Here is a 24,729-nt window from a genome sequence, read left to right on the forward strand (position 1 = left end):
TGCTCCAGATGTCAACTGAGTTGTGTCCATCCCTGTACTGGACTGAGAGCCACAGGACCCTGACCTATTATTCCCTCTTTTCTTCCCTCCCTTCTTCCTTCCTTCCCCAGTTACTTACTAGGACCCTGTTATCTGCCCCAGGCCCTGTTAGAGGCTCTGGGGATAACATGAACCAGACAAACCTGGCCTTCCTGGGCCTTCGTGCTAGAGGGAGACAGCAAGGGACAAATTAAGGACAGCGTTAGTGCCCTAACGGGCCTGCCCAGCCACATGGGCCCAGGAGGGAGGCCTGAGCAGGAGAGATGCCAGTGGGTTGAGCCGGGCTCCTTCTGAGGCCCGGGCTCTGGGAGGCTCTTAGGTCACTGTGACTGGGCCCACCAGCCCCCAGCTGGTGGACCCCAGGGCCCTGACACCTCCCACCCTGCTCGCAAGGCTGAGGTGCACCCTTGGAGCTCTGCCAACCGTGACAGGGAAATCTCGAGTTCGATTTCTCTACGCTGACAGCTGCAGGGTGATTGATATTCTTTTCTTGGCAGGAAGAGAGTCTCGTGGAGGTAAAGTGGTCACGTAGGAAGCCACCGTGTGCCACACGCACCAGTGAAGGGTGGCCGGCCTGCTTTAGGCCGGTGTCACTGGGCCGGCCAGGGAGCCTCGGGACCGGTGTGATGTGGCCGGCCATGCCTTTGAGAGGGCCTTCCGTCCCCCGGCAAAATCCTCGTCCCTCTCTTTCCCTCCCTCCTCCCTCTGGCCCCATCTCTGGTGCGACCCCCCAGCCTGCGTGTGGCCCGTGGCGGCAGCTTGATCTCGGCTCGGGGAGGAAGCCACCCGGGTCACTGGTGGCCGCGTCGCTTCTCCGGAGGTGCCCCGCACCCTCGTCAAAGTTGGCACTTTGCAGGGTGAAACTGGGGGGCCTTCGCGTTCTTTTCTGCACACCTGGGCCTGCTGAGACACGGAAGGCCCCAGCTCTCTGGCCTAAGCCCGTGGGGATCCCCCCAGACCAGGGAGGAAGGAGAGCCTGTCATGCACTCAGAGGGGAGTGTCTGTCCTGGACAGGGCTCAGAGGGGAGGGGGCCCCACCTGGTGCTCGGGACTCAGACTCAGTGCCCAGGACGCCCACCCGGCGCTCGGGACTCAGACTCAGTGCCCAGGACGCCCACCAGGGGCCCAGCAGAGCCCGCATCTCGGCACAGGAGTGGGGCTTCTAGCTCCTGGGGGGACCCCGTGCACCCCAGTTCCGTAGGGGGCTGCAGAGGCCGCCCACCAGCCGGCCCGGCCCCTAGTCCTCCAGAACGTGGACCCGGCTGAACACAGTGCGTAGCACTTAGAGGAAGCCTTAAAATCTGAAGAGAGCTCCTCTTACAAAGATCAGAGCAGGCAAAACCCAGGATTCTGACAGCGAGGTTTGCTTGTACTTCCCTGAGGATGCATTTTGCTTCTCTGATATTTGCCTCCCCGCTCTGAAGAGAGAACTTATGTTCTCCCCTGAGTCCTGTTCCTCAGAGCTGCAAAGGATCCCGAGGACATGGAGAGTTGGAGGGTCATCTCTAGGGACCCCTGACTCCCTGGTCCGTGGAAACAGGACCCCTCCCCGCGAACCGTTTGCACACGGTTGGTTTTCAGAGACTTACTTGAAGATGTCTCGTGCCCGTAAAGGTCACGTCTGTCAGCTCCGGTCTGTGGGGCAGTGGGGGCAGGCGTATCTGTCAGGGCTGGCCACCGACAGCAGAACCCCAGACGTTCATGGCCTCCCGGTTCTGGAGGCTGGAGGTCCCAAGATCCTGGGGTCAGCAGGGCCGAGTTCAGGGGAGGGCCCTCTTCCTGGCTCGCGGCCGGCTGCTGTCTCACAATGTTCTCCACGCGGACGTGGTGAAAGAAAGTTCTTGTGTCTCTCTCTCTTTTTTTTTTTAAGTTTATTCATTTTGAGAGAGACAGAGAAAGTGCGAGTGGGGGAGGGGCAGGGAGCGAGGGAGATAGAAAACCCCAAGCACTGTCGGCACAGAGCCCCACGCGGGGCTCGAACACGAAACCGCGAGATCGTGACCTGAGCCGAAACCAAGAGTCGGACGCTTCACCGACTGAGCCACCCAGGCGCCCCTCTCGTGTCTCTTTTTAGAAGGACACCGGTCCCTTCAGATCAGACCCCCACCCGCACAATGTCGTTTAACCGGAATCACTTCTGCAAAATCCCCATCTCCAAATACAGGCACAGTGGGGTTAAGGCTTCGACATGACGAATTGGGGCGGGGAGGGCGGGGGGACACACATGCGGGCCATAGGACAGCGTGTTTGTGGTGGGGACACGGCCTGGTGTGCGTCCCAGGGACCAGCGCACAATGTGAGTCCGGGAAACCCACCCCCCAAAATGTTCAACTTAAGTGTTGAGAGATGGGGGAAGGTCACAGGGCAAGCCGCGTTGCACGGAAGGGAGCAGGGGGCCCCTGGGGCCGTGCTCACACCTGCCTCCCCCCTCCTTCCTGCCTGGTGCCAGCCGAGCCACGCGGCCCCACGCAGAGGGTCCTGGCCGTGTGACTTCGGCTTTGCGTTAAGGTTGGAAAAGCATCGATTACCCACAGGAGTGGGGTTTCTTTTTTGAAACCAGCAGTCCTAACCTGGTGTCTTTCCTAGGACGCTCTCTACGTGTTCATACACGGCCTTCCATCTACCAAGCTCATTACCATCCCTGCCCAAAGCCCGGGGGCTGGGGGGGGCAACGGGGTGTGTGCTGATTTTCACGAAGCCATGTTAATCAGACAGCCCATCTCGGGAGACGAACGTCGAGCTCTCTTTGTGTCCCGTGAGGTTTTTGAAAATCTTGCCACCGGTAATTCTCTCCTCCCAGAGCCTGGTGGTTTCTGTCCTTTATGAAGAATGACATGGTGTCTGACTGAGACAACCAAGAACCCTGAAGGGAAAAGCCTCACAGGATTGGGCTGTTTTAGATCAATTCCGGATCAAATCATGGAGAGTCAGGGTTCCATAGGGATTCTAGAAGCTTCTCTCCCGTCCTCACCCACACTTAAAGAAGTAGCCCGTTCTTGCTGAGGAGCACCCCCCCAAGCTGGGGGTCCCCGGGGGGCTCAGTCGGTTAAGCGTCTGACTTCGGCTCAGGTCATGATCTTGCGGTTCGTGAGTTCGAGCCCCGCGTCGGGCTCTGGGCTGACGGCTCAGGGCCCGGAGCCTGCTTGCGATTCTGTGTCTCCCTCTCTCTCTTCCCCTCCCCTGCTCACGATCTGTGTCTCTCTGTCTCTCAATAACAAATAAATGTTAAAAAAAAAAAAAAAAAAGAAGAAGAAGAAGAAATTAAAAAGGAGGCCCCTACCGGCCTCCCCTGCCAGCTCAGCTCCCACGGCGGTGGGTTCTTTGAGACCTTCGTGGGAGCCGAAGGGTCTGTGTGGGTCTCCCCTGCCAGAACGGGAGCCCCGGGGCTCAGGGCTGCGTCCGCCGTGCTCCCCTCCGAAAGCCCAGTGCCCAGCACCGTACCCGGCATGTGGCCGGCTCTCGAGGGGTTTTGCAGCACGAATGGACAGTGCACCGTAAGCCGAGACTGGGAAGCAAAGCTACGTTTCCACTGGTCCTCACTCACTGCTTGCTCTCCCCCAGCTCCTGTACCAAGAGTGGGCGAGTTACGGGGTTTTCTACAAGTACCAGCCCATCGACCTGGTCAGGTGAGAGGGGGTCGCCGGGTGCGAGCAGGCCCGGCTGCTCGGAAGGAGGCGGTGGGAGGCGAGTCCCTGGTGGGCAGCCCGTCGGATGAGCGTCCCTGTGCGTTTTCACCACACTGACTGTTCCACACCCGGGAGCCTGTCTGAACTTGAGCTTGGGTAGGGGGCCCGACGTCCCCCACGGGCCCACAGATTCTTTTCCGTCCTGTTCACCCCCTCCTCCCCAACCCGCGGCCCGGGCCCCACCCCGCTGAGTGGTGAGGCTTCTTGAGTCTGTGGGTCGGGAGGAAGACGAGAGCCGTCCTCTCTCCCGGGGCGGGAAGGGGAGCGGAGTAGGCGACGGATGTCCTGTGGGGACTTGCAGACGGGAGTCCAGCCCGTCAAAACTCACGTGAGCCCCTCCAGGCGCCAGAGACCCTTAATACGTCCCCTTGGCGTCTTGCGCTCACGCCGCCCGGGACCTGGGACAGCCCCCCGGGTAGCCCCCCGCCCCCCCCGCCAGCAGCACCCCACCTTCCCAGGGCCCCCACCCACCCTCCGAGTCCTGCTCGGGAGAAGCCGGGGCCCCAGTTGGAGCCGCTCCTTTGCGGGGCGGGCAGGGGTGTGGGGCGAGCGCAAGCCGGTCTCTGTTTGCCCCGCGGCGCAGGAAGTACTTTGGGGAGAAGATCGGCCTGTACTTTGCCTGGCTGGGCGTGTACACCCAGATGCTCATCCCCGCGTCCGTGGTGGGGATCATCGTCTTCCTGTACGGATGTGCCACCGTCGACGAGAACATCCCCAGGTAGGCGGGCGCCACACCCCTCATCCTGGCACTCGGCCCCCCGGGAAGCCGCGGCCGCGGGTTCGAGCGCTGAGCGCAGGCGTCCTTTCCGAGCACAGACGCCCTGGGAGGCGCGCTCCCGTCCGGAGGAAGACGTCCCTGAGCGTCCGACTCCTTCTCGTCCTTGGGAGGGTTTTTCCCCCCGCTTTGAGCTTTCAGTCCCTATGTGATGAGAACATCCGCTGCCTCCCGGTGAGCTCCGGGAAGGGGACAAACCACCGTGCCTGGGCTCAGCCCCCGGGTCCCTCTCTTCTTGGTTCCAGCTTCCCTTGTCCCCGGGGCTCTGGGACGTGGCGCAGGGGCAGACCCAGATCTTTGAGCTCAGAGCTGACGTTCCCGCTGCCGTCCCCCGATGGGCACGTCAGGCAGGCATGGGGAGCTCGTGGAAGAAGGCCGGGGTCCCCGAGGCGGCCTGGCCTCGTGCCGGGGTGTGTCTCTCCCCACATGGCAGCCAGAACATGAGTCAAGTGGTGGGAGCCGGGAGGCCGCTTCTCAGTGCGCAAGGAGTCTCTCTCGTCCTTTCCGACTGTTTCCTTGGCTCGCTAACACGGAGCCGGAGGGAACTGTGTTGCATGCGCGGGACAAGCCCCTGCCTCTGTCAGCGACCCTGCCGGCGTCGCCCGCTGGCCCCCCCTTCCACGAGCTTGCAGTCCCTCAGGGAAAGTCCTAGAACATCACTTGCTTCGGCTGTATTTCTTACGACTCAGCCCCGTGTCTCCAAAGCAGGGCTGTGGCTTGGAAAATTCATCTGTAGTTCCCATCACTGAAGATCCAATGAGTCTCTACCTGGCCAAGAAAGTGGCTCATTACGACTCAGCAGTGCAGAAAGGCCATATCCGGCAAATTTTTGTATAAATGGTGCTTTGATGCATGAGTAACACCTAAAGTATTCCACCCACCCGGAATCAAAACGGTAAAGGAATCTGGCTTATGTCCCCTCCAGGGTTATTTTGGGCACAGACAGGCCAGAGGAAGCTTGTGCCTTTGTTGGCTAATGTGACATGAGGTCACCGTGCTTGGGTCTGCCTGTGGCCGTCAGAGAAGCCTAGGTGTGGCGGGGATTTAACCCCAGAGCCCCGAGGGACTTGGCCAGTGGCCGGGACCCCTGGGGACTTCTCCACCTCCTTTCCTCCCTCCCCTGGAGGCTGCAGCCTCAGCCACGAGGCTCTGCCCTGGCAGGCGTGTGCGCTCCCCCACAAGGATGCCGAGGTCCCCTCGGCCAGGCCCGCACCACCGCCCCCTGACACGGCGAGAGAGGCGAACGGCATTTCCTGGGGATTCCAGAGGAATCTCGGAGATTCTCGGCCTCTGCCCGCTTGGTGCCGTGTGCGAAGCAGGAGGCGTGTGTCCCCTTTGGAGTCCAGTCCGCCCTGCCCCTAGAGGAGCCGCCTGCCCGCCCCACCGCACCCGTCCACTCCAAAGAACAGACCTTCCCGTTCCTTGTCTTTATTTTGGCTGCAGGTGACGAAGGGCGCGGCACAGGGTTTAAAACCAGCAAAAAAAGGCTTTTTGTCTGGCCGGCCTTGTTTATGCCAACGCGGAGGAGGGCCGGGCGGCAGGCCTGGCCCTCCGTGCCCCCCCCCCCCCCACCCCCAGGCCAGGTCGCCGTGGCCCCGGGCGGCCTCTATCAGCAGGAAGGCGAGGGTGGGACGTCCCACCCCCTCTCACACCTGCCACCCAGCAAGGGCCTTCAGCAGAGAGGAGGTTCAGCCAGGGGCGCACGCAGCCGTCTGGGCTTGGTTGCCCCCGTGATACTAACGATGGGCACCACCGTTCCGGGGCCTTCCTGTGCTTTCCCGTTGAATCCTCTCGACAGCCGACTGTGGTGGCAGCCTCATTCCCAGCACCCCCCTCCCCCGATACGGGTGGGGAAACTGAGGCCCCAGGAGTTCGAGTAACCTGCCCCAGGCCGCACAGATTACAAACGCTAGAGCCTAGGCCCAAAGGCAGAGCCGGCTGGCTCGGGGGGCGGGGGGGGGGGGGGGGCCTCGCTGCCCAGCGCCTGCGTGTGCCGTCCCCCCCCCGCCCCCCACGCACGCGCTCGCTCCCCCAGGTGCCCCGAGGCAGCAGCCTTGCTCCGATTCGTCTTTGCATCTCGGTGCCTCGTACGTGCCTGGCACACACATTGTATTCACGCTGTTTTCACAGCTGCTGAGGGTAACTGAGGAGTGAGCCAGAAGGCCCCCCGCGCCGGGCAGAGGAGGGTCGACGGGAGCCTTCCAGCGGGTGTTGATTAAACGCCGACTGCTGTGGGCCAGGCACGATTCTGCACATGAGTCCGTGTGCAGCCAGAAGCAAAACACGCAAAGCATGCTCCAGTTCAGCCCCTGGGAATGAGCACCCCTGCCTGGTGTCTATTCCTAGCTCGGTGCCTCGTCCAGGCCGGCAGGGAGGAGAAAGTTCAGGGCAAGCCAGAGCTGGGAGGGCCTTACTCCGGCCCCTCTCCTCATCTTCCAGAAGGAGAAACTGAGTCAGGGGCTGGGTGGCCTGGCCAGGGGCGCAGAGGGCGGGAACAGTCAAAGGAGGACCCGGGAGCAGGAGGCGAGAGCCGGGCACAGCACGGGCTCTCCAGACAGAGACCGGGACCCCGTCCCCGCTCTGCTGTGTGGCCCAAGGCCAGTGCCGTTCCTTCTCTGGACTCCTTCCTCCGTCAGCGGACGCGGGAGTCTCGTCGTCCCCAAAGCCGGTCTGGGCCAGACGACACCCTTGCAGCTTCCCGCTCACGCGGCCGATGGCCTTCGAATATCGTATCTCCGCGTGAGCAGGCCCTGCGCGTCCTGGCCCGGGGACTCGCAGGCTGTTCCCTCTCTTCCAGCATGGAGATGTGTGACCAGAGACACAACATCACCATGTGCCCGCTGTGCGACAAGGCCTGCAGTTACTGGAAGATGAGCTCAGCGTGCGCCACGGCCCGGGCCAGCCACCTCTTCGACAACCCCGCCACTGTGTTCTTCTCCGTCTTCATGGCCCTCTGGGGTAAGCAGGGAGCCGCTGCCCGGCTCTGTGGGGCAGGGGCGCTCTGGACGGGCCCCTCCATTTCCTTCCTTCTCCTTGAGATCATCGGACGTGGGAGGGAGGTTACGCCCCGTGTCGGGCTGTGTCCCAGAGGCAGACTGGTTCTCCCGACCCAGCCACCGGCCCCTTGTGCAAAGCTGGGGAAGGTGCTCTGCTCTTAGAAGCAGCCCTCTCGCCCGGGACCGGGATCATTGGCCCAGGAAGGCAGGTGCCTCAGAACCCGGAGTGCCAGGGGGTGCTGGGAAGGCTGACGGGGCCAGGCCCTGGGGCACGACGTCGCTCGTTAGATCCTCCAAGCCTCCCTGCAGGGTCCGCGTGCCCACCTAACAGGGAAGGACGCCAGGGCCTAGAGACGGTGGGTGCGGCTCTCCCAAGATCACTGAGCTCCCGAGCGTCCAAGGCGTAGATCTGTCCTGTTTCCAGAGCCTGTGCCCGCTGGACTCCGGTGCCATCCGAGTCCAGGGCACTCAGCTCCTCCTCCGGGATGCTTCGTGGCGGTTGGGTGCATTTGGGCAGGTGGTTTTGGATCAGCAGACTGGCCCGTTCGCTTCTCTGTGGCCCTGTGTTACAGCTTTGCCAGTGGAGGATCGGGATTGGAGATTGGGATTCGGGCCCTGGGCAGCAGCGTGCTGACCTGTCCCCCGGGTGCCGGAGCCCCGGTCCTCGCCTCCGGGGGCTCCCATCTAGTAGGGGATGGAGCTGGGCACAGGAGCTACGGGTCCAGAGGCCTGGAGGAGGAAGTCAGGACAGACTTCCTGGAAGAGGTGTGAGCCCCTCGAGCTGGGTTCTAAAGACGTTGAGGGCAGAGATGCTGAGCACCTGTGGTGTGGGGACTCGGCGTAGAGACAGGGAGGCCTGGGGACAGCCCGGCCGGTGCCTCCCGGAGCCTCACGTTGCTGCTGAAGGGCCCCCTCCGGGGCTCTGCACACTCGGTATCGTCCCCGTGCACGGTGGGCAGGCGAGGGGCAGGGATGGGCTGAGAAGCTGCTTATTTTGCACGTGGGGACAGAGGCTGCCGCCGGCCAGCCAGGTGTGCGGTTTTTACCCGTCAGTGTGACCTAGATCCGCGAGGATCGGTCAGACGGAGAATCCGGGGCAAGCCGTTCATTGCTAAGCGGAATGGGTGGTCGGAGACGCACCGGAGCCCTCCATTCGGGAGGATTCTTCGGAATCTCGGAATCCTCGAAGGCAGGACCTGTGCTTCCCGACTCGGCAGCTGCCCCGGGGGTGCCGGAAGCCCGGGGAGGTCTGTCGCAGGAGAGAAGGGACGACAGGCGGAGCCAGCCTCCGCGGCAGAGCAGAGCCGATGCCCAGGCTGCACGTTGCCGAAATCCTCACCGGGCCTGAACCTGCCCCTGCACGGCCCAGCAGCCTCCTCCCCTGCCCACGAGAGTCTGTTCAAACCCAAGGTGGGGTTTGAGAGAATCCTCGGCGAGGTCCGGGAGCGCCGGGTGTCCAGGGGCGGGGAGGCGAGGGGGGCGGGCTGAGAGGCGTCTCGGGGGAGGCCCGGGAGCAGAAGGCTGGGCATCGGGCTCGGTTCCTCTGGCACATTTCTGCATTTGCTGGAAACGGGGTCGGGGCGACTGGAGTGGCCGCCAGCTGTGGGATGGGTCCCGGTGAGGATGTGAGCTGGGCCGTCTCCCCTTAGATGCTGTGTAGACCCCCCACCCACCCTCGAATCTAGAGAGCCGCTTGGTGGCCTTAGCAGGAGCCCCTGTCCAGGGGCCTCCCTCCCCGAGGCCTTGTGTCTCGTGCCCCGGGCCCGACGCTGCAGCCCACACCTCTGCCCGCTCGGTCAGGGGGTGGTTCCCAGCAAGCACCCTCCACGTGGGCCCCTGGCTCTACTCACCCGTTCGGGGTGCCCAGGCCGGCACCCCCCGGTGGTCCGTAGGGTGACCCGTGAGCAGTGCCGAGCTCCTGAGCTGCTCGGAGGTGGCTCAGTGCCCCTCTGACTGTCGGCCCATGCTGCCCAGCGAGCATTTAAACCCCCCTCGGGACTCTGACTCCAGCCCCACCTCTTCCCCTCCTCGCCCCGGAAGCCACGTGGCAAGGGTCAGAGGCACTGGCTGCGGAGCCTCGGCCGATGCTGAACGCGTAGCTGAGCCAGTGGGGGTCCTGCCGCTAGCCTCGCACCCGCTGGGGGTGCTTACCACGCGGGGCAGTGTGAGAAGTAGAGAAGATGTGTTGTGACGGTGCCTGGCTGAGGGGGGCTGCCCGTGTTCGGGGAAGCCTGGGAGGCAAAACTGATGTGTCCGCTGCCCTTGGAAGGTTACAATCGAGGAGTCAAGTGGGAGCAGCATGTGCAAAGGCCCTGTGGCGGGCGTGCGGGGCCGGGTGAAGGAGTCTGCCGGGGGCAGGGAGCAAGCGGGAAGGGTGCAGGAGGATCCCAGAAGCCCAGCCGGGGCCCGTGTTCTCACGGAGACGGATCAGAAGCCAGTGCCGTCGGCCTGCTGTGCCAAAGGTGTGCCTGTGTCCCATTCTGGAGTCCGAGCAGCAGATATCGGGACGGCTTGGAAAAAAGTGAAGGGAGGACCAACCCAGCTGCAGTGGGGACAGCGTGTGGTCACGCTCGTCACCACAGCGAGCTCCACGGCAGGTGCTTGGGCCAATGGTGAGAAGCCGGGTTATCCTGAGGGAGGCACAGCACGGCCGAGCAGGGAGGGAGCCTGCAGGGAGGGTCAGCAGCCGTCAGGAGACTGTGTCGCCTCCCTCCCCAGCCCCGGGCTGCTGCCGGTGCTGTCCCGCCCAACCCACTTCCCTCGAGGGGCGCTCTAAGAGGAGCCCAGCCCCCAGACTCCAGGTGACTCTGCAGAGAAAGGACTCGGGCCTTTGTCTCCTCTCTCACGCGGGCCGTTCCCGGCGGTTGAGGAGAAGCCGGCAGGCGTGGCTGGGCCGGTTTCTTGTGACGCACGAGCCGTACGGTTAGAGCGTCTCCCCCTCTACGTGACGCACGAGCAGTACGGTTAGAGCGTCCCCCCCTCTACTCGTGACAAGGCCTGTGAGGGCGTCGGCCTCCTGGGTGCTGCCTGTCCCGGGCGTGGCCTCTGGATGGGGAGCGAGCAGGCCCCCCGGGTTCCCGGAGCACGGACATCCTCTGAGGCCAGCCGCGAACACGCCTGCTTCTGCGAGCCTCTCGGAACAGATCGTGGAACAGATCGTAATTTATAGGTGGCGGCGTTTCTCCTCGGCAAAGCAGCACTTTGTGTCCGTTTTCTCCCTGCCCAGTGAGAGACCGGTCCCAGGCAGGGGGCGGGAGCAGAGGTCCCGGGCGCTCGCCGCAGAAATGAACCGTCTTGAGCCGTAACGCCCGTGTTTCCGGCCGAAAGGCGTCGGTACCAGGTGTTCAGAGACGGGCTCCTGCCCAAAGCTCCCCGAGGGCTCCGTTGGCTTCCTGCCATCACAGGCGTCGTCTTATGCGTACCAGCGCCTCCACGGCCGCCCGCGGGAGCACGTGCCAACGTGCCAACGTGCGTGGGGTGCTGCACTTCTCTCCCGGGCGGTCACCCCAGAGCGGACACAGGCCGCGCCCGAGTCCAGGAAGGGTGGGCCAGCCAGCGCCCGGCGGTCAGACTCGTCCCTCGCTCGCTGGGCACCTGCGTCCCGTGCACACTCGGGCGACAGAGCGTATCCGGGACTGTCCATCTACCCCGGCTCCCAGGAGCCCCCGCCCAGGCCCAGCCCGGCCCTGCTCCCCGAGCGGCAGCGGCCCTGGGCTCGTCTGTCCCGCATGCCTGAGCCGAGGGTCTCGGCCTGAAACAGCCTCCCCGTGGTTCTCACGCCGGGCTCCCTCCAGACCTCAGCGTTGGGCCACTCCCCCCCCCCTCCCCCCCCCCCCCCCCCCCCCCGGCCCGGTGGAGCAGAGCTTGCACAGGCTTGACGCTTGGGTCCCATCCCACACTCAGCCGGCTCGGCCCTGCACCGGGCTGGTCGCATACAGTCGAGCGGTTAACGGCGCCACTTCCCGGGCCAGACCCGGGTTCGGGTCTCTCCGCTCAGTCACCCACCAGCTGTGTGACCTCAGGCAAGTTGCTTCTGGGCCCCAGGCTCCCCATCCGTAAAATGGAGATCATGATGCAAGCCACCCTGGGGGTCGCTGGGAACGTTGGGTGTGTCATTCCTGGTGACACCGCCGGGCCCGTGCCCGCTGCTGGCTGTCGCGTTGTGTCAGCTGTTACGTTGGCTCAGGGAACACTTGGTTTTTGAAACTGTGGACACAGCCCGGACCCTGGCAGGCTGGAGCTCCAGTGTGATCCCTCACCCCGTGCTTGGGGGCCTCTGTCAAACATGTCACTTTACCCCGTTCGGGGGAGACCTGCTCTCCACCAGGCACCGTGCAAGCAGCTTAGCTGCTGTGCTCAGTAATGCCCCCAGTGGCCGTAGCAGGTAGGCGGCTTGATGACCCCATTTGACAGATGAGCACATTGAGGCCGCTGTCCCAGGCTTTCTGGCGAACCAGAAAGAAGAGGCAGGTGCAGAACCTGAGCCCTCGCCCCCTGATTCTCCAGCCCCCTCCTGGGCCCCTGCCCCCTCCTCCCTCTGCCTGCACTGTGAACCCTCTCCCACTGACACGCGTGCTCCACACGGGCCTTCCTCATTCCCGATGGCATTGCCCCAGATTTGCTCTCACCTGGACAGCTTCCCCATCTGCCCCCAAATATGCCTCCCTCCCCTCAGAACCTGCCCCGAGGGCTGACTGTGTGCCAGACCCCGAGAGAGGGCCCTGCTGTGGGTGACCTCAGTGCCGTCCCAACAGCCCTGGAGCAGGGCGGGGGAAGGGGTCGGTGGTTACTCTCTGATGGGGACGCTGCAGCACAGAGAGGGTGTGATTGGCCCCATCAGCCGGCCGGCCCTGCGGGGATCTCGTCAAATTCTGCCACCTGCTCAGGGAGGCCAGCCTGCTCCACTCACGCTTCTTTGAGCACCTACTAGGTGTGGGGCAGTGCCACTCTGTAGCCCCAGAGGTGTCGGCCGGCCCTTGATAGACAAACGTATGCGTCCACCCCGCCCCCCCCAAGATGTACGGAAAGGGGCAAATCTGTGTTCCTGCTGGCTGCCCCCCCCCGCCCACACCTTCCCCAGCTCCATTCCCACCACAGAGAAATGACAACGTGCCCGTCTGTCAAGTGCAACTTCAGCATACACACTCCCATTTGGGGGAAGAAATAACAAAAAGGCCACGCCACTCCCATGGAGCACTTACTTTAGGAGAAAAGGAGCTTATTGTGAATTGAGACAGAAGCCACAGGAAAGAGCGGGGGGGGGGGGGAGGGCTGGGGCACGGGAGGTGCGGTCCAGCCCCCGCTGGCACAGGGAGGCAGAAGGAGACGCCCCCTCGGCCCTGCCTCTGCACAGTCGCCGTCACGCGTAATTGGCGAGACCGCGGGGTTCGTTTTCTTTAAATCCCTCGCTCAGCCGTTCGTTCGTTTCCCTCTAGGGGATCGTTTTCCCACCAGTGTGTCTTCTTTGTTGTGTCCTTTCTTCTGTCCTCCGGCTGCTGACGTTTCTGCTGGCACAATGGCAGAGCCACCAGACCGGCCACCGCCCGTAGCGGGAGCCGGGCCGTGTCCCCTCCCGCTGCTCTAACTCCGCGGTGGGGTCCGCGTGCCCCTGCGCTGACCCGCGGGGCCCAGAGGCGTCAGCTCCCTGCCGCCTGGGATTTGTGACATTTCAAAGCCTCCGATAAGGTGTCCCACAAAGCAGCTCGGAGCCCCGCTTAGCTACTTGCTGGGATCAATTTTCTGGAATTACGGCATAATGATGGGGTTTTAACTGCTCGTCAGTTCCGTGCAGAACAAAGCAGGTTGTTTGATTTGAGCCCCGGCTGCAAGAAGGCTCAGAAAGGTGGCCCTGACCTTAATGAAATGGGGAAGATGTGATTGACATCCCTCCGGGGGCTGGGCTGGGCCCGGTCAAGCCCCCCAAGCCAGCAGGGAGGGGGTGTCGGGAGAGCTGTACGGCCAGTGGCCGCTCACAACTTAACCCTTGTTCGGGGCGAGCAAATACGGTGCCTGGTGGCTCAGTGAGGAAACGAAGGGCTGGGGGCCTTCGCGCCCGAGCCCCGTCCCCCGCTGAGCGGTCACGGGCGTTTTCAAGGTCCATCTGCCGGACCCGCAGCTCTCAGGGGAGCGCGCCTCTGGTCCCCACGCGGAGGAGCTCTTGTGGGTGGCATTTCAAGGAGGACGCGCCCCTGGGCTGACGCGGAGCCCTGCCTGCCCCCAGGGCCCCGGGGACTGACACCCCAGGGATGGGCTGGGGAGCAGGTGGCAAAGGTTTGGGAGGACAGATGGACGGGTCGGTGCTTCCAGACCCTCGCCTGCCTGCGTACGGGCGGCCTGCTGGGCTTGTTCAGAATGCAGATTCCGTGGTGCCCTGGAATCTAGGTTTTAACAAGCTCCCCTTCTGCCTCCCCGCCCTACCCCCCCCCCCCCCCGCCCTTGGCAACCACCCATCCGCCTTCTGTCTCTACGGGTTTACCAGTAAATACTCCGGGTGTTTGCTGTAAGTAAAATCATACCATACGTGGCCATTTATCCTACCCAGACCCGGTGGAGATCCTTCCACGAGAGCCGGGTCCTAGGAACGATCCTCAGGGGGGTCGTGAGGCCCCCAGAGTAGGCTCTGTGATCGAGCCCCCGGTGTAGACGGGGGGAGGGGGTGCTGCAGGGGGCAGGGGCGGGGCAGTCAGGTGCCCAGGCTCACACCTGGATTTGATCCAGGGTGGCTCCCGGGTCCCGTGCTCACCTGCTGCCTCCGGGCTCCCCTACAAGCATGTGTTTGTCGACCATTGTGTCACAAAGACAAATGTTTGAAGAAAGAAGAATTATAGCTCGAGCGCCTGCTTCCGTCCTGGCCCGACTCCCTCTTTGGCGTCTGTCTTCGTGCTCTGCTGTCCTCCGGGCTCTGGATTTCGGGGACCTGGGCTTGTCTCTTGGGCCCGCTGGCCGTGGTGGTGAGGCCACGTGGCCATTCTTTTGTGCCCTGACCACGTTCAGCACACGGCTTGCCCTCAGATGGGGGGCGGGGGGGGAGGCCGCCACCCCGACCTGGCCCATCTTGGCATCTGTTCTGGGTCCGGTTTTCTGCCCCTTATGAACCAGTCACCGGATGGCTCAGAGCCTCAGTTGGGGCGCCTATAAAGAGGGGTGTGTTATCCCCGCATGGAGGCCTTGAGGCTGGGGTGGGAAGAGACCCCTTATCGGAGGGGTGCAGACACTGGCGGGGCTCACATCACGTCTGTGCGACGTGACCCCCTTGTCACACTGGCACGAACCTCGCGGGAAGCGAGGGAACCTCGCGAGACCCACTGCTGTCCGCGTGGTCGGGGTGGGGGCGGGGCTCAGAGCACAGCTGGGAGGGACAGGAGGACGGGCACTCGCCTGTGAGCCCAGTCGCTCACAGTGTCCCTTGAGCTGAGACCCCGGGGCTGCCCCCGGGCGCAGTGTGAGCCTTCACATCCCCTGCTGCCGGCCAGGCCTGAAGTCCGCAATGACTCTACCCCTTGGCTCCAAAGCTGGAGCGACAGCCTCAGTGCCAGGGTCCAGCAGTGGGGCCTGGTGGGGTCTGTGGCCAAGTGGAGAAGGTGCCCCCAACCTTTGACGAACGATGGTCTCCCCACAGCTCCAGCCTCCTGGTGCCAATGCTTCCGAGGTTTAAAGAAGCAGGAAATTTATTATTTTATATAAAATGTTTTTATTTCTTACACATGACCGAAGCCACATGAGGCTGGTCTGTACACCAAACCCACTCCTGGCCACCGGGTTCCAGTCTTGGTCCTTGACCCAGATACCTCTGGGAGAGGGTCCTAGTGTCTGTCCTAAGGTGTCACAGCACCTGGGCGGCTCAGTCGGTCGAGCGGCCGACTCTCGATCTCAGCTCAGGTCATGATCTCACAGCTGACATCATGGATCCCGCTTGGAATTCTCTCTCCCCCCATCTCTCTCTGCCCTTCCCACTCACTCGCTCGCTCTCTCCAAATAAATAAGGAAACATTAAAAAAAAAAATGATCGGGGGCGCCTGGGTGGCTCTGTCGGTGAAGCGTCCGAATTCGGCTCAGGTCAGGATCTCATGGCTCGTGGGTTCAAGCCCCGCATGGGGCTCTGTGCTGGAGCCTGGAGCCTGCTTCAGATTCCGTGTCTCCCCCTCTCTCTGCCCCTCCCCTGCTCTCACTCTCTCTTCTCAAAAATAAACATTTTTTAAAAATTAAAAAAAAAAAAGATTTCAGGCACAAATTCTAAGCAAGAGTGCCTGGGATCAAATACCAGGTGACCTTGGGCAAAGTCGTTAAACTCTCTGTGCCTTTGTTTCCTCATCCATAAAACAACAGTACAAGTTTGGCCAATTACCAGACTTCTTTTCGCTGTGATTATTATTCCCTTTAAAGACGAGCAAATGTCCGTACAGAGGGCCGGTCAGGTAGAGCGGATTAAGTGTAGATGCTGGGGCCAAACAGGATCGGGTTCAAATCCCAGCCCTGCTGTTGTCCCGCAGTTGACCTTGGGCATGGCATTCAACCTCCTGCGTCTCTGTGGTCGTTGGTAAATCCGCGGATAGAAACCCTTCCTACTGCGTGGCGTGGGTTGCGAGGGTCGGACTAACCCGCCGGTGACTTCCGAGCACAGGGCGCAGTAGAGGGGAGTCCTCCTGAGCCCGTGGTGCTGTTAGCACACGGGCGGGTGGGGCCCCAGAGGCGGAGGCGGGGAGGGCCAGCCCGGGGATGGGGCAGGTGAACAGGCCCACCCTCGTTCCCACGCTCGCTCGGCCTGAGCACTGAGAGGAGGGGTTGCCACGGGCCGGCGGGAAGGACAGAAGAGTGAGGTGCCTTCCAGAACGGGCGTCGGGTGGAGAAACCCCCTCGTGTCTTCCTTCCTGGGAGATAGTGCGGCCTCAGCCTGGCCCGCCCGGCCCAGCTTTCTCCCAGCGGCCACGGCCACGGCCACGCTGCTCAGCATGTGGTTGCTGGACGCACCTCGGTAGCCCGCGGGGCCGTCTCTGCAGCTCCCTCCCTTTCCCGTGCCCCGTCTCGCCAACGGGAAGGCCCTGGAGATCGGAAGGCGGGCCGAGGGAGGGATGGGTACTTCTGCCCACATCCCCTTTGCCGGCTCCGTGGCTCTGACACCCACGGGAAGGCTCCCCCCCCCCCCCCCCCACGCACTGTGACGCTGGCTGCTCGCGGGTGGCCCAGCGGGGCTCTGACAACACAGCCTCTCGTCCCCCCTCCCTGACCTCCCCGGCCAGCGGCCTCCTGTTGCTGAGCTCCGGCCGCTCACCTCCGCCCTTGTCTCCTGGGCTCTCCCGCTGGCTGGGCGGCCGGCTCCCACGATGAAATCACCCCCATTTGAAAGACCTGGAGAGGTTCCTGGTTCCTGGCTGGGCCCGGCTGGTTCAGCAGCTCATACCGAAAGCACACCTACTGTGCACAGACATGTGCAAACTCAGAGGCCCTGTTCTGACGCCTCCTTAATGCAGAGGGGGGTACTTCTGGATGGAGGGGGGGTGCTTGTGGACAGAGAGGGGAGCTTGTGGACAGAGAGCGGCGCTTCTGGACAGAGGGGGGTGCTTCTAGATGAATGAAAGCCCTCTGAACCTGAAGCTGATTCAGTCTCAGACCCCCTCCTTGTCTGTTCCGAGGCCGCATCCCTTCCTGGTGACGGAGCTCACTGCTGGGGGCTCGCCCAGAGGTTCACAGCGGCACGCCTCACTTTATTTCCATCTTGACCCCACCGCTTACCAGACAAGCCATTTAAGTTCCTCTGGGCCTCAGTTTCCTCCTCTGGAAACCCAGAGAAGGAACAGCACCTCCTTCCTCTGATGCCTGTGGGAGGGTTTGGGGTTTTCTTGTTTCTTGGGGGGTTTTTTAAAGTTCATTTATGTATTTTGAGAGAGGGGAGAGAGCGTGTCCAAGTCGGGGAGGCACAGAGAGAGAGAGAGAGAGACAGAGAGAGAGAGAGAATCCCAAGCAGGCTCTGCACCATTAGTGAGGAGCCCAATGTGGGGCTCGAACTCATCAGCCATGAGATCATGACCTGAGCCAAAGTCGGACATTTGAGCCACCCAGGCACCCCCGGGAGGTTTAAAGAAGGTCACTACTTCCTGTGACAGGTCTCAAGACCGTGCCGGGCACCCGCGAGCTCAGAGCTCGGATTGACGTGATGACCGCCCTTATCAGCCCTCCAGCCCTCAGCCTCCCCTGACTGTCGTTCGGGGAGGAGGGTCGTTGATAATAGACGATTCTCCACTGTTGTGCGCTAAGAGCCATTCTTTCGTTCACCGAGCGCCACTCCGCGGAAGGGCCCCTGTCCCGGGATAGGGATCATATGGAAGGTGGTGTGGACACCGTGAGCAAGAGAGGTCCCAAGAGGAGTTGGGTTTTGTCTGACACTGAGGGGGATGATCAGGGCCTTCCTGGAGGAGGCAGCGTTTGAACTGTGTCTAGTCTGTTGGGATTACAGCTAAGAGTGCAGCTCAGCAGTCAGACTGTCTACGCGGCCGTGAAGCTGGAGTGAGTGACCTTGGCCCACGCTGCGCCCTTTGTGACCTCAACACACCCACCTGTGACCCCGGGTCCTCAGGATTGACAGAGCAGGATGTTAGGAGCACAGGCTCTGGGACCAGCCTGCCTGGCCCCTCCCTGGCTGGCTGAGTAACCTTGGCCGGGACTTGATTTCCTGTGCCTCGGTTTTTCCATCTGTAAAATGGGAGAGTGAGCGTCCCTGTCCTGTGGGGTCTGAGGGAAGGCAGAACAGGCGGACTCGTGTGAAGGTCTCGGTCCAGAATGTCGTCGCCCTCGCTGGCCGGATGGTGCAGAGGACAAGAGTGCCCTTGTGTCGTCGATGACTCTGCCTTCCCTCCCTGCCTGCAGCCGCCACCTTCATGGAGCACTGGAAACGGAAACAGATGCGGCTCAATTACCGCTGGGACCTCACCGGCTTCGAGGAAGAGGAGGTGAGCGGGTTTGTCCCTGCGATCCCCCCGCCGCACCCCTGCCCCCAGCCGGTCGCCTCCTGGGGACTCACGGAGGAGCCTGAGATCGCGGGGTCTGCTCGAGTCTGCGATCTCGAAGCTCCCGTGGACATGCTCAGGCTCCCCGCACTGACCCCGTCACGTCTGGGGCGGCCTGGAGGGTCTGGGAGGGCCGGCCATCCTCTTCGCCTGCAGTCGGGCCTGGCTGGGGAGACCCCTGCCCCAAAGCCCCTGGCTACTGCCCCACCCCGGATCAGTAGCTCCGGCCAGAATTCCCTGGGGGCGGTGGGAGGGACTAAAGAGGAAAGAGGCCCCCACACGCGGCTGCAACACAGGACAGAGCTTCATCATGTGGCCCCACGACCACGACTTCCTTTTATAAAACACATTCTTGTTTTTTAGTTTTTATGGGTTTTGTTAATGTTTTTATTGTATTTTATTTTATTTTATTTTATTTTATTTTGAGAGAGACAGAGTGCAAGCAGGGGAGGGGCAGGGAGAGGGGGAGACACAGAATCAGAAGGAGGCTCCAGGCTCTGAGCCGTCAGCACAGAGCCTGATGCGGGGCTCGAACCCGTGAACCACGAGATCACGACCTGAGCGGAAGTCAGACGCTTAACCGACTGAGCCCCGCGGGCGCCCCTATGTTATTTTATCTTTAAAGTAAACTCTGCCCGCAGCATGGGGCTCGAACTCACGACCCCAAGTTCAAGAGTCACATGCTCTTCTGACTGAGGCAACCAGGCGGCCCTACGTGCTTTTTTTTTTTTTTTTTTTTAAAGAAGCCTGTCCTGCACTTTCACTGTGACCGGGAAATCCCTTCCACTGATTTTGTTAACATCCCTCTTGTGTTTTTCCACACACCGCGCTCCCTCCTGGGACTGAAGGGCCCGCCGCTGGTCAGCCAGGGAGGCCGGTGCCAACTCTGTGCTGACTGTGCCGTCGGTAGACAAGGGGGAGAGGAGAACCACAGCGGCTTAAAGAGACAAGATCGCCCTCTCGGGCCGGGCTACTGGGTCCCGTCCCGATGCGGCACAGCCCTCGCCGTGTGACCTGGGGCGAGTCTCTGTGCCTCAGTGTCCTCGCCTCTCAAATACAGATTGAGGAATAGTCCTCACTCGGTGGGGTTTGAGGGGATCTTGAAGGCTCAGCAGATCTGGAGCAGGGCCCAGCCACGGGAAAGGCCCCAGAACCGGGCCCCCAGCTAGCCACCACCGGCGGGCAGTTCTTTAGGGGTGCTGCCCCACATGGAACCCAGCACGCTGCCCCCACGGCCCGGCCATCCACCTGGACGTCCGGCGGGCAGGCTGCCTTCCTTGTAACTTTCTATAGAAATACTCGAGTAGCACAGAAAGCAGTCTTCTTCTTCTTTAAGAAGATTTAGAATGACGTGCCTGTGGTTAAAGGAGAGTGGGGTCCGGGGTGAGGGGCAGCCCCCTCTGTTCTACCCCTCGGGGACGTTGGACACGGGTCCCCAGCCCGAATGAGTTCCCCGGACTGAGCCTCCCGCCCCCCCACAGCCGGCCGGGAGCTGGTCACTGGTGGGAAGGCCGTTCCTCTGTGGGGGTCTGAGCCCCGGGCCGGCAGCCGGCACAGTTGGCTGGCCCGCATGCCCTTACCCCCCGTCTCCGACATCCGGCCCTCGGGGGCCCCCAAAACCCCACGAGCTGCAGGAGCCCCCCGGGCGGCTACGGCCGGTCCCACCCCCACGCCCGCCTCGCCCACTGTGCGTACCTGCCTCCTTCCTAGTTCTTGAGGAAACGATCTCGAGAGGACGCAGCCTATCTTAAAAAAACAGCACAAAGTAACGTGATCTTTTTGTCTTTGTTTTTACGTCCTGGTGCCCCGAAGGAGGCCGTCAAGGTTTGGATTTTTTGTCACTCCACTGTCTGCCCGTGGCCTGTCTTCCTGGGAGAGGGACCTTCTCGCACACTGACGCGTCTGTGCTGCGCAGCTCCCGGCTTCCACCGTGGGCAGGGGTCTCTGCTTCCTCCCCCTCCTCCGGGCCTCTCTTAACCCTCGTTCTTCCTTCCAGCACCCCCTTCGCTGACCTGCTCTGGGCTCGCCTGAGGCCCGGCGCCTCTCATCTGCCCGCACTCGCTGATGCTCACTGCCGTCTCTTCCGACCCCCACGGCTCCTGCCAGAATCATCTCGGGGGCCAGTTCGTGGCTGGGTGCTCGCAAAGGGAACGTGCGGCGGGGGCGGGGCCTGGGCGGGCCGCAGCCTCGCACACACAACCTGCCTCCCGGACGCGGACGCCAGGGGGCCGGGGTTCCCGGCGACGGGGAGAGTCCTGGGTGGGGACAGGGCAGCAGCCAGCTACGAACTGCCCCCACGGGGCGCCCGAGGCCAAGGGCTGAGTTTGTCTTGTGGGCTCGTGCCGAGGCTCTCAAACTGACAGTTAACGAGGCCCCGCGTGGATTTGGTTTTCTTCCACAGGACCATCCCAGAGCCGAATATGAAGCCAGAGTTTTGGAGAAGTCCCTTAGGAAAGAATCCAAAAGCAAAGAGGTACGGCGGCCACTGCCCAGGTGGCTTTCCTAGTAATAAAACACTGTGCGCCCGTCGGCGGTGGAGACCAGGGCCCGGACCCCAGACAGGGGCCAGAGAGTAAATATCTTAGGCTCTGCAGACCTCGGTCACAACCACTCAGTTCTTCTGTTCGTAGGTGAACAGCAGCCATAGACAAGAGGTAGACAAGTGAGCCAGTGAAACCTCATCTGTAAAAACAAGCAAGGGGCCAGGTTTGGCCTACAGGCTGAAGTTTTCCGAACTCTGCTGGGGGTCCCCCTCCTTGATCTATCCTAGGGGCATCTCAGACCTCAGCCAACACGTCCACACCAGGAGCCAGGGAGCCGTGGAGCTTTTTCACAGGATGCTTGACATCCAGTATGTCCAGCCCTTGTGTTCCGTGTTGAATGATGCAATAGAAGGGGTTGCCCAGCCAGCACCCTTGAGCACACGGCCAATTCCCTGTTTCCCCCCCAGACGTGGGGGCGAGAGAGAAGTGCTCCACGCTGGTCTCAAGATCACGACCTGTTCATAATCAGGCACTTTGCTTCTCCCCGAACCTCTCATTCAAATGGGCTGTCTCCTGTCTGCAGACTGATTTCTGGCCCACCTCTAGAGGCGTGTGGCTGTTTTCTTAGGAAGGTGTTTTACGTGCCCTGGAACAAGCCCGGAGGGCAGGGCGCTGGCCCCCATCAGCCTCCGCCTGCGGCTGGGGAAGTTTGTGTCTGTCTTGAAGGGTGGGAGGCAGACGCTCCCTGAGCCCCGCGGTCCACACTCACACCCCCCAGCCTCTGGGGCTGCTGAGGCGAACCCCTGGGTTTATCTTCCTACTGAGGCACGCGGACGGGGTTTGCTCGCTCCGAGCGGCCAGAGGTGGCCGTTGGCACGGTCCCCTCTGGGGGATAAAGTGAGCGCACCAGAACCCTGGTCTCGGGCCACAGCTCCCGGAACGTGGCGGAAATCCGGCTTAGTCCTGCTGCACCCAGGAAGGGGGTGCGCGCTCTTGGGGTTCGAGTGGGACTCCAGGCTGCAAATAGCCACACGGGCGTGAGTCGTCACCCCAAATGAGGTCATTGTTTCCGTTAAATCAGAACGAGTGCACAGCCCCCGAGACAGTCCACCCCGTGGCTTCACGGTGGCACCTCTTAGCAATAGGCTCTGTGGCACCCGTGACATCCATTGAGGTCGCGGGACTCAACCAAGCCCCAACACAGCGGATCTGGGCAGCCGTGCCAGGGGCGCCTCCCGGACCCTGTCACTCCGCCTCTGGGCTGTGATCGTGAGAACAGCAAAGGTACCTGGTTCCTTCACGCAGGGCTCTGATGGCGACCCCAGGGCCCGTATGCTCCTGGCGGGCACGCCCCGGATTTTCTCCTCGGTCTCCTTGGGCCCCTAGCGGCTACTTTATGGTTGTAATTGTTCGCCAGCTCTGGCACCAGATTCAGTTACCAGAGAAAAAGAGACCCACCCCTTACTTGGCCTATGAACTTGCACTTCTGGGCGTGGCTTCCTTCGCCGGCGTAAACCGCTCAGAGTAACCTGTCTTTGCATGCCGCGCGCCGTGGAGATGACAGTGGCCACGTCCCCAGCGGGCGCTTCAGAGCCTTGCCAGCCTTTCCCCGCTGAGGCCATCGCGAAAGCCCGGTCTCCCGTTCCCAGACCTTTGCCGCCAACTCTTACTGGTTGCAAACGCTCAGAACCCGAATCGGCCTGGCCCCCGCGGCCTCCGAGCCTCGTCACGCTTCACCCCACGGTGCTCTCTTGTTCCCTCCACCCGCCCCCAGAAGCGCCGGCATATTCCAGAGGAGTCAACAAACAAATGGAAGCAGAGGGTTAAGACAGCCATGGCGGGGGTGAAATTGGTACTTTTGTGTTTCGGGGGCAACGCGAGTCTTGACTTGTTTGCCGACGACCAAAGTCCGTTGTGTGTCTCCTCCACGAAGTCTGTTGTGTTCTTTTCTTTAACACTCACGTTCACGCCTCTTTGCCTTCCTTCCACACCCGTCGAGCCGTGCCCATGTGTGTTGAGATGTCACTGCATGGCTCCAGTGGGTCTGCGTGGGGGGGGGGAGGGGGGGGGAGGGGCGGGGAGGGGGCTCCGGCCTTGCCTGGAGCTCGTGAGTCCTGCTTGTCACAGCTGCCTGCCAGCGGTCGTCGCATTTCCATTAACACGCATGCCACCCGGCCCCGGAGCGCACGGCGTCCCGTGCGGCGCCCTCGCCAGCGTCGTCTGACCCGATACGTGCGTGTCCCCGTCCAGAAACCCGCCCCCGTTCTCGGAACCTCGTGGGTTGGTGACCAGCTGCTGCTACTCACGGGCCCGCCAGACCGGGCCGTCCCTGAGCCAGGGAGCCTTGGGGCCACGAGTCGCCGCGGTTCGCCGATGCTACGCGGCAACCAGCGTTTTTACCTTGGAATGCTAGTTGCCTGTTTCGGCTTGCCCTGCAGAGGGAAAAATAACTATTATGGTCTGGGTGGCAGAGGGCAAGACCTCTTAGATCTTCTCGCCTTCCACGGGAGACTTTGGCCGCAGACGCAGTCTTCTTCTCCCAGACGTGGGCCTAAGCGCCTCCTTTAGAAAGGTGTTTGGGTCTGTTACGCCCTGGACGCAGACGAACCACGTTTTTAAACGCTATTTTTTCTGTCACATGACATCGTCTGATAGGTGGTAAGACCCCAGGCCCCTCCTTGGACGCTAGGCGTCTGCTTTCACGCATCACCCGCAAGCTTTTTTTTTTTTTTTTTCAAAGGTGTGCTGAGTATTTCTGTCTGTCCAAGTCGTTCACCCATGCCCCACCGCGCGCGCACAGACTTCTCTCCTCCGCGACGGTTCCCACCAGGTGACCCAACGTTGTTTCCTGTTGTAGACAGACAAGGTGAAGCTGACCTGGAGAGATCGGTTCCCAGCCTACATCACCAACTTGGTCTCCATTGTCTTCATGGTAAGTTCCGGAAGGCTAAGGCGGGAGAGGTCAGGGAGGCCCACGGGGAGAGGTGTGTGCTCGCCCAGACCAGAGCCGGCTATCAACGTGACATTTGCTCCCGTCCCAGGGTGCAGGGTGGGGGGAGGCCCCGAATGATGGGAGGGGACCAGGATTCCGCAGAGACCCCAGGCGACCCATGGGCCCCCGGGTACACGGTCCCAGGCACACGGCTCTCGCTCCCAGAGTGACACGTTCACGCCATTAGTCGTTCAAACCTAAAACTTCACCCATGTGAAAACAAAACTGGGTGGGGTTTTTTGGGGTTTTTTTTAAAGAAAATCATGAAATAAATAATGCACAGCCAGAACAAGAATGAGAACAGTGCTGTTGAAGCAGCTACGCCTTAGCCAGAGCCCTCCCGCCTCCCAGGCAGCCACCTCGCCAAGGGTCCGTCGCTCCAGGCCCATCAACGCTGCCGATTTAAATCAGCCAACACCCTGGCTCTCTTTGGGGGTTTTCACCCCACATTACTTGGGTCTCATCCCTGGAAGGCCTCAGCCCCCTGCTACCTGCTCTCTGATCCTCCCGAGAGGTCAGGGCCACCTGCGGGCACCGTAAAAAGGACCGGCCCCTTGCCCGGCTTTACATTAGAGTCTCGCATGGCCCCCAGCCCACACCCAGGGGCCTGGGGTTGGCCGCCGAGGACCGGACCGGTGCTGAGTGCGTATCCAGCGGCCTGAGGGCCTTGCGGGGCGTCTCTCACTGAGTCCTGGAAACCTGCCTGGCCTGATACCTCCCCCTCCTGCTGATGAGAACACAGGCCACGGGGCGCGTCC

At 62.0% G+C, this 24,729-nt stretch overlaps 1 protein-coding gene across 1 annotated transcript in view; it reads left to right on the forward strand.

Moving 5' to 3' along the window:
* Window positions 1–24,729, forward strand: part of ANO1 (anoctamin 1) — a 139,231-nt gene that overhangs the window by 91,999 nt on the left and 22,503 nt on the right. Inside the window, exons 11-18 of the mRNA XM_058686589.1 lie at window positions 3,601–3,665; window positions 4,309–4,443; window positions 7,298–7,458; window positions 18,357–18,439; window positions 20,309–20,320; window positions 20,898–20,969; window positions 22,754–22,831; window positions 23,837–23,911. Of these exons, the coding sequence (XP_058542572.1) occupies window positions 3,601–3,665; window positions 4,309–4,443; window positions 7,298–7,458; window positions 18,357–18,439; window positions 20,309–20,320; window positions 20,898–20,969; window positions 22,754–22,831; window positions 23,837–23,911 (681 nt within the window). The remainder of the gene's footprint in view (window positions 1–3,600; window positions 3,666–4,308; window positions 4,444–7,297; window positions 7,459–18,356; window positions 18,440–20,308; window positions 20,321–20,897; window positions 20,970–22,753; window positions 22,832–23,836; window positions 23,912–24,729) is intronic.

This window comes from Neofelis nebulosa, chromosome 10 (genome assembly GCF_028018385.1).
Source record: "Neofelis nebulosa isolate mNeoNeb1 chromosome 10, mNeoNeb1.pri, whole genome shotgun sequence".
NCBI lineage: Eukaryota > Metazoa > Chordata > Mammalia > Carnivora > Felidae > Neofelis > Neofelis nebulosa.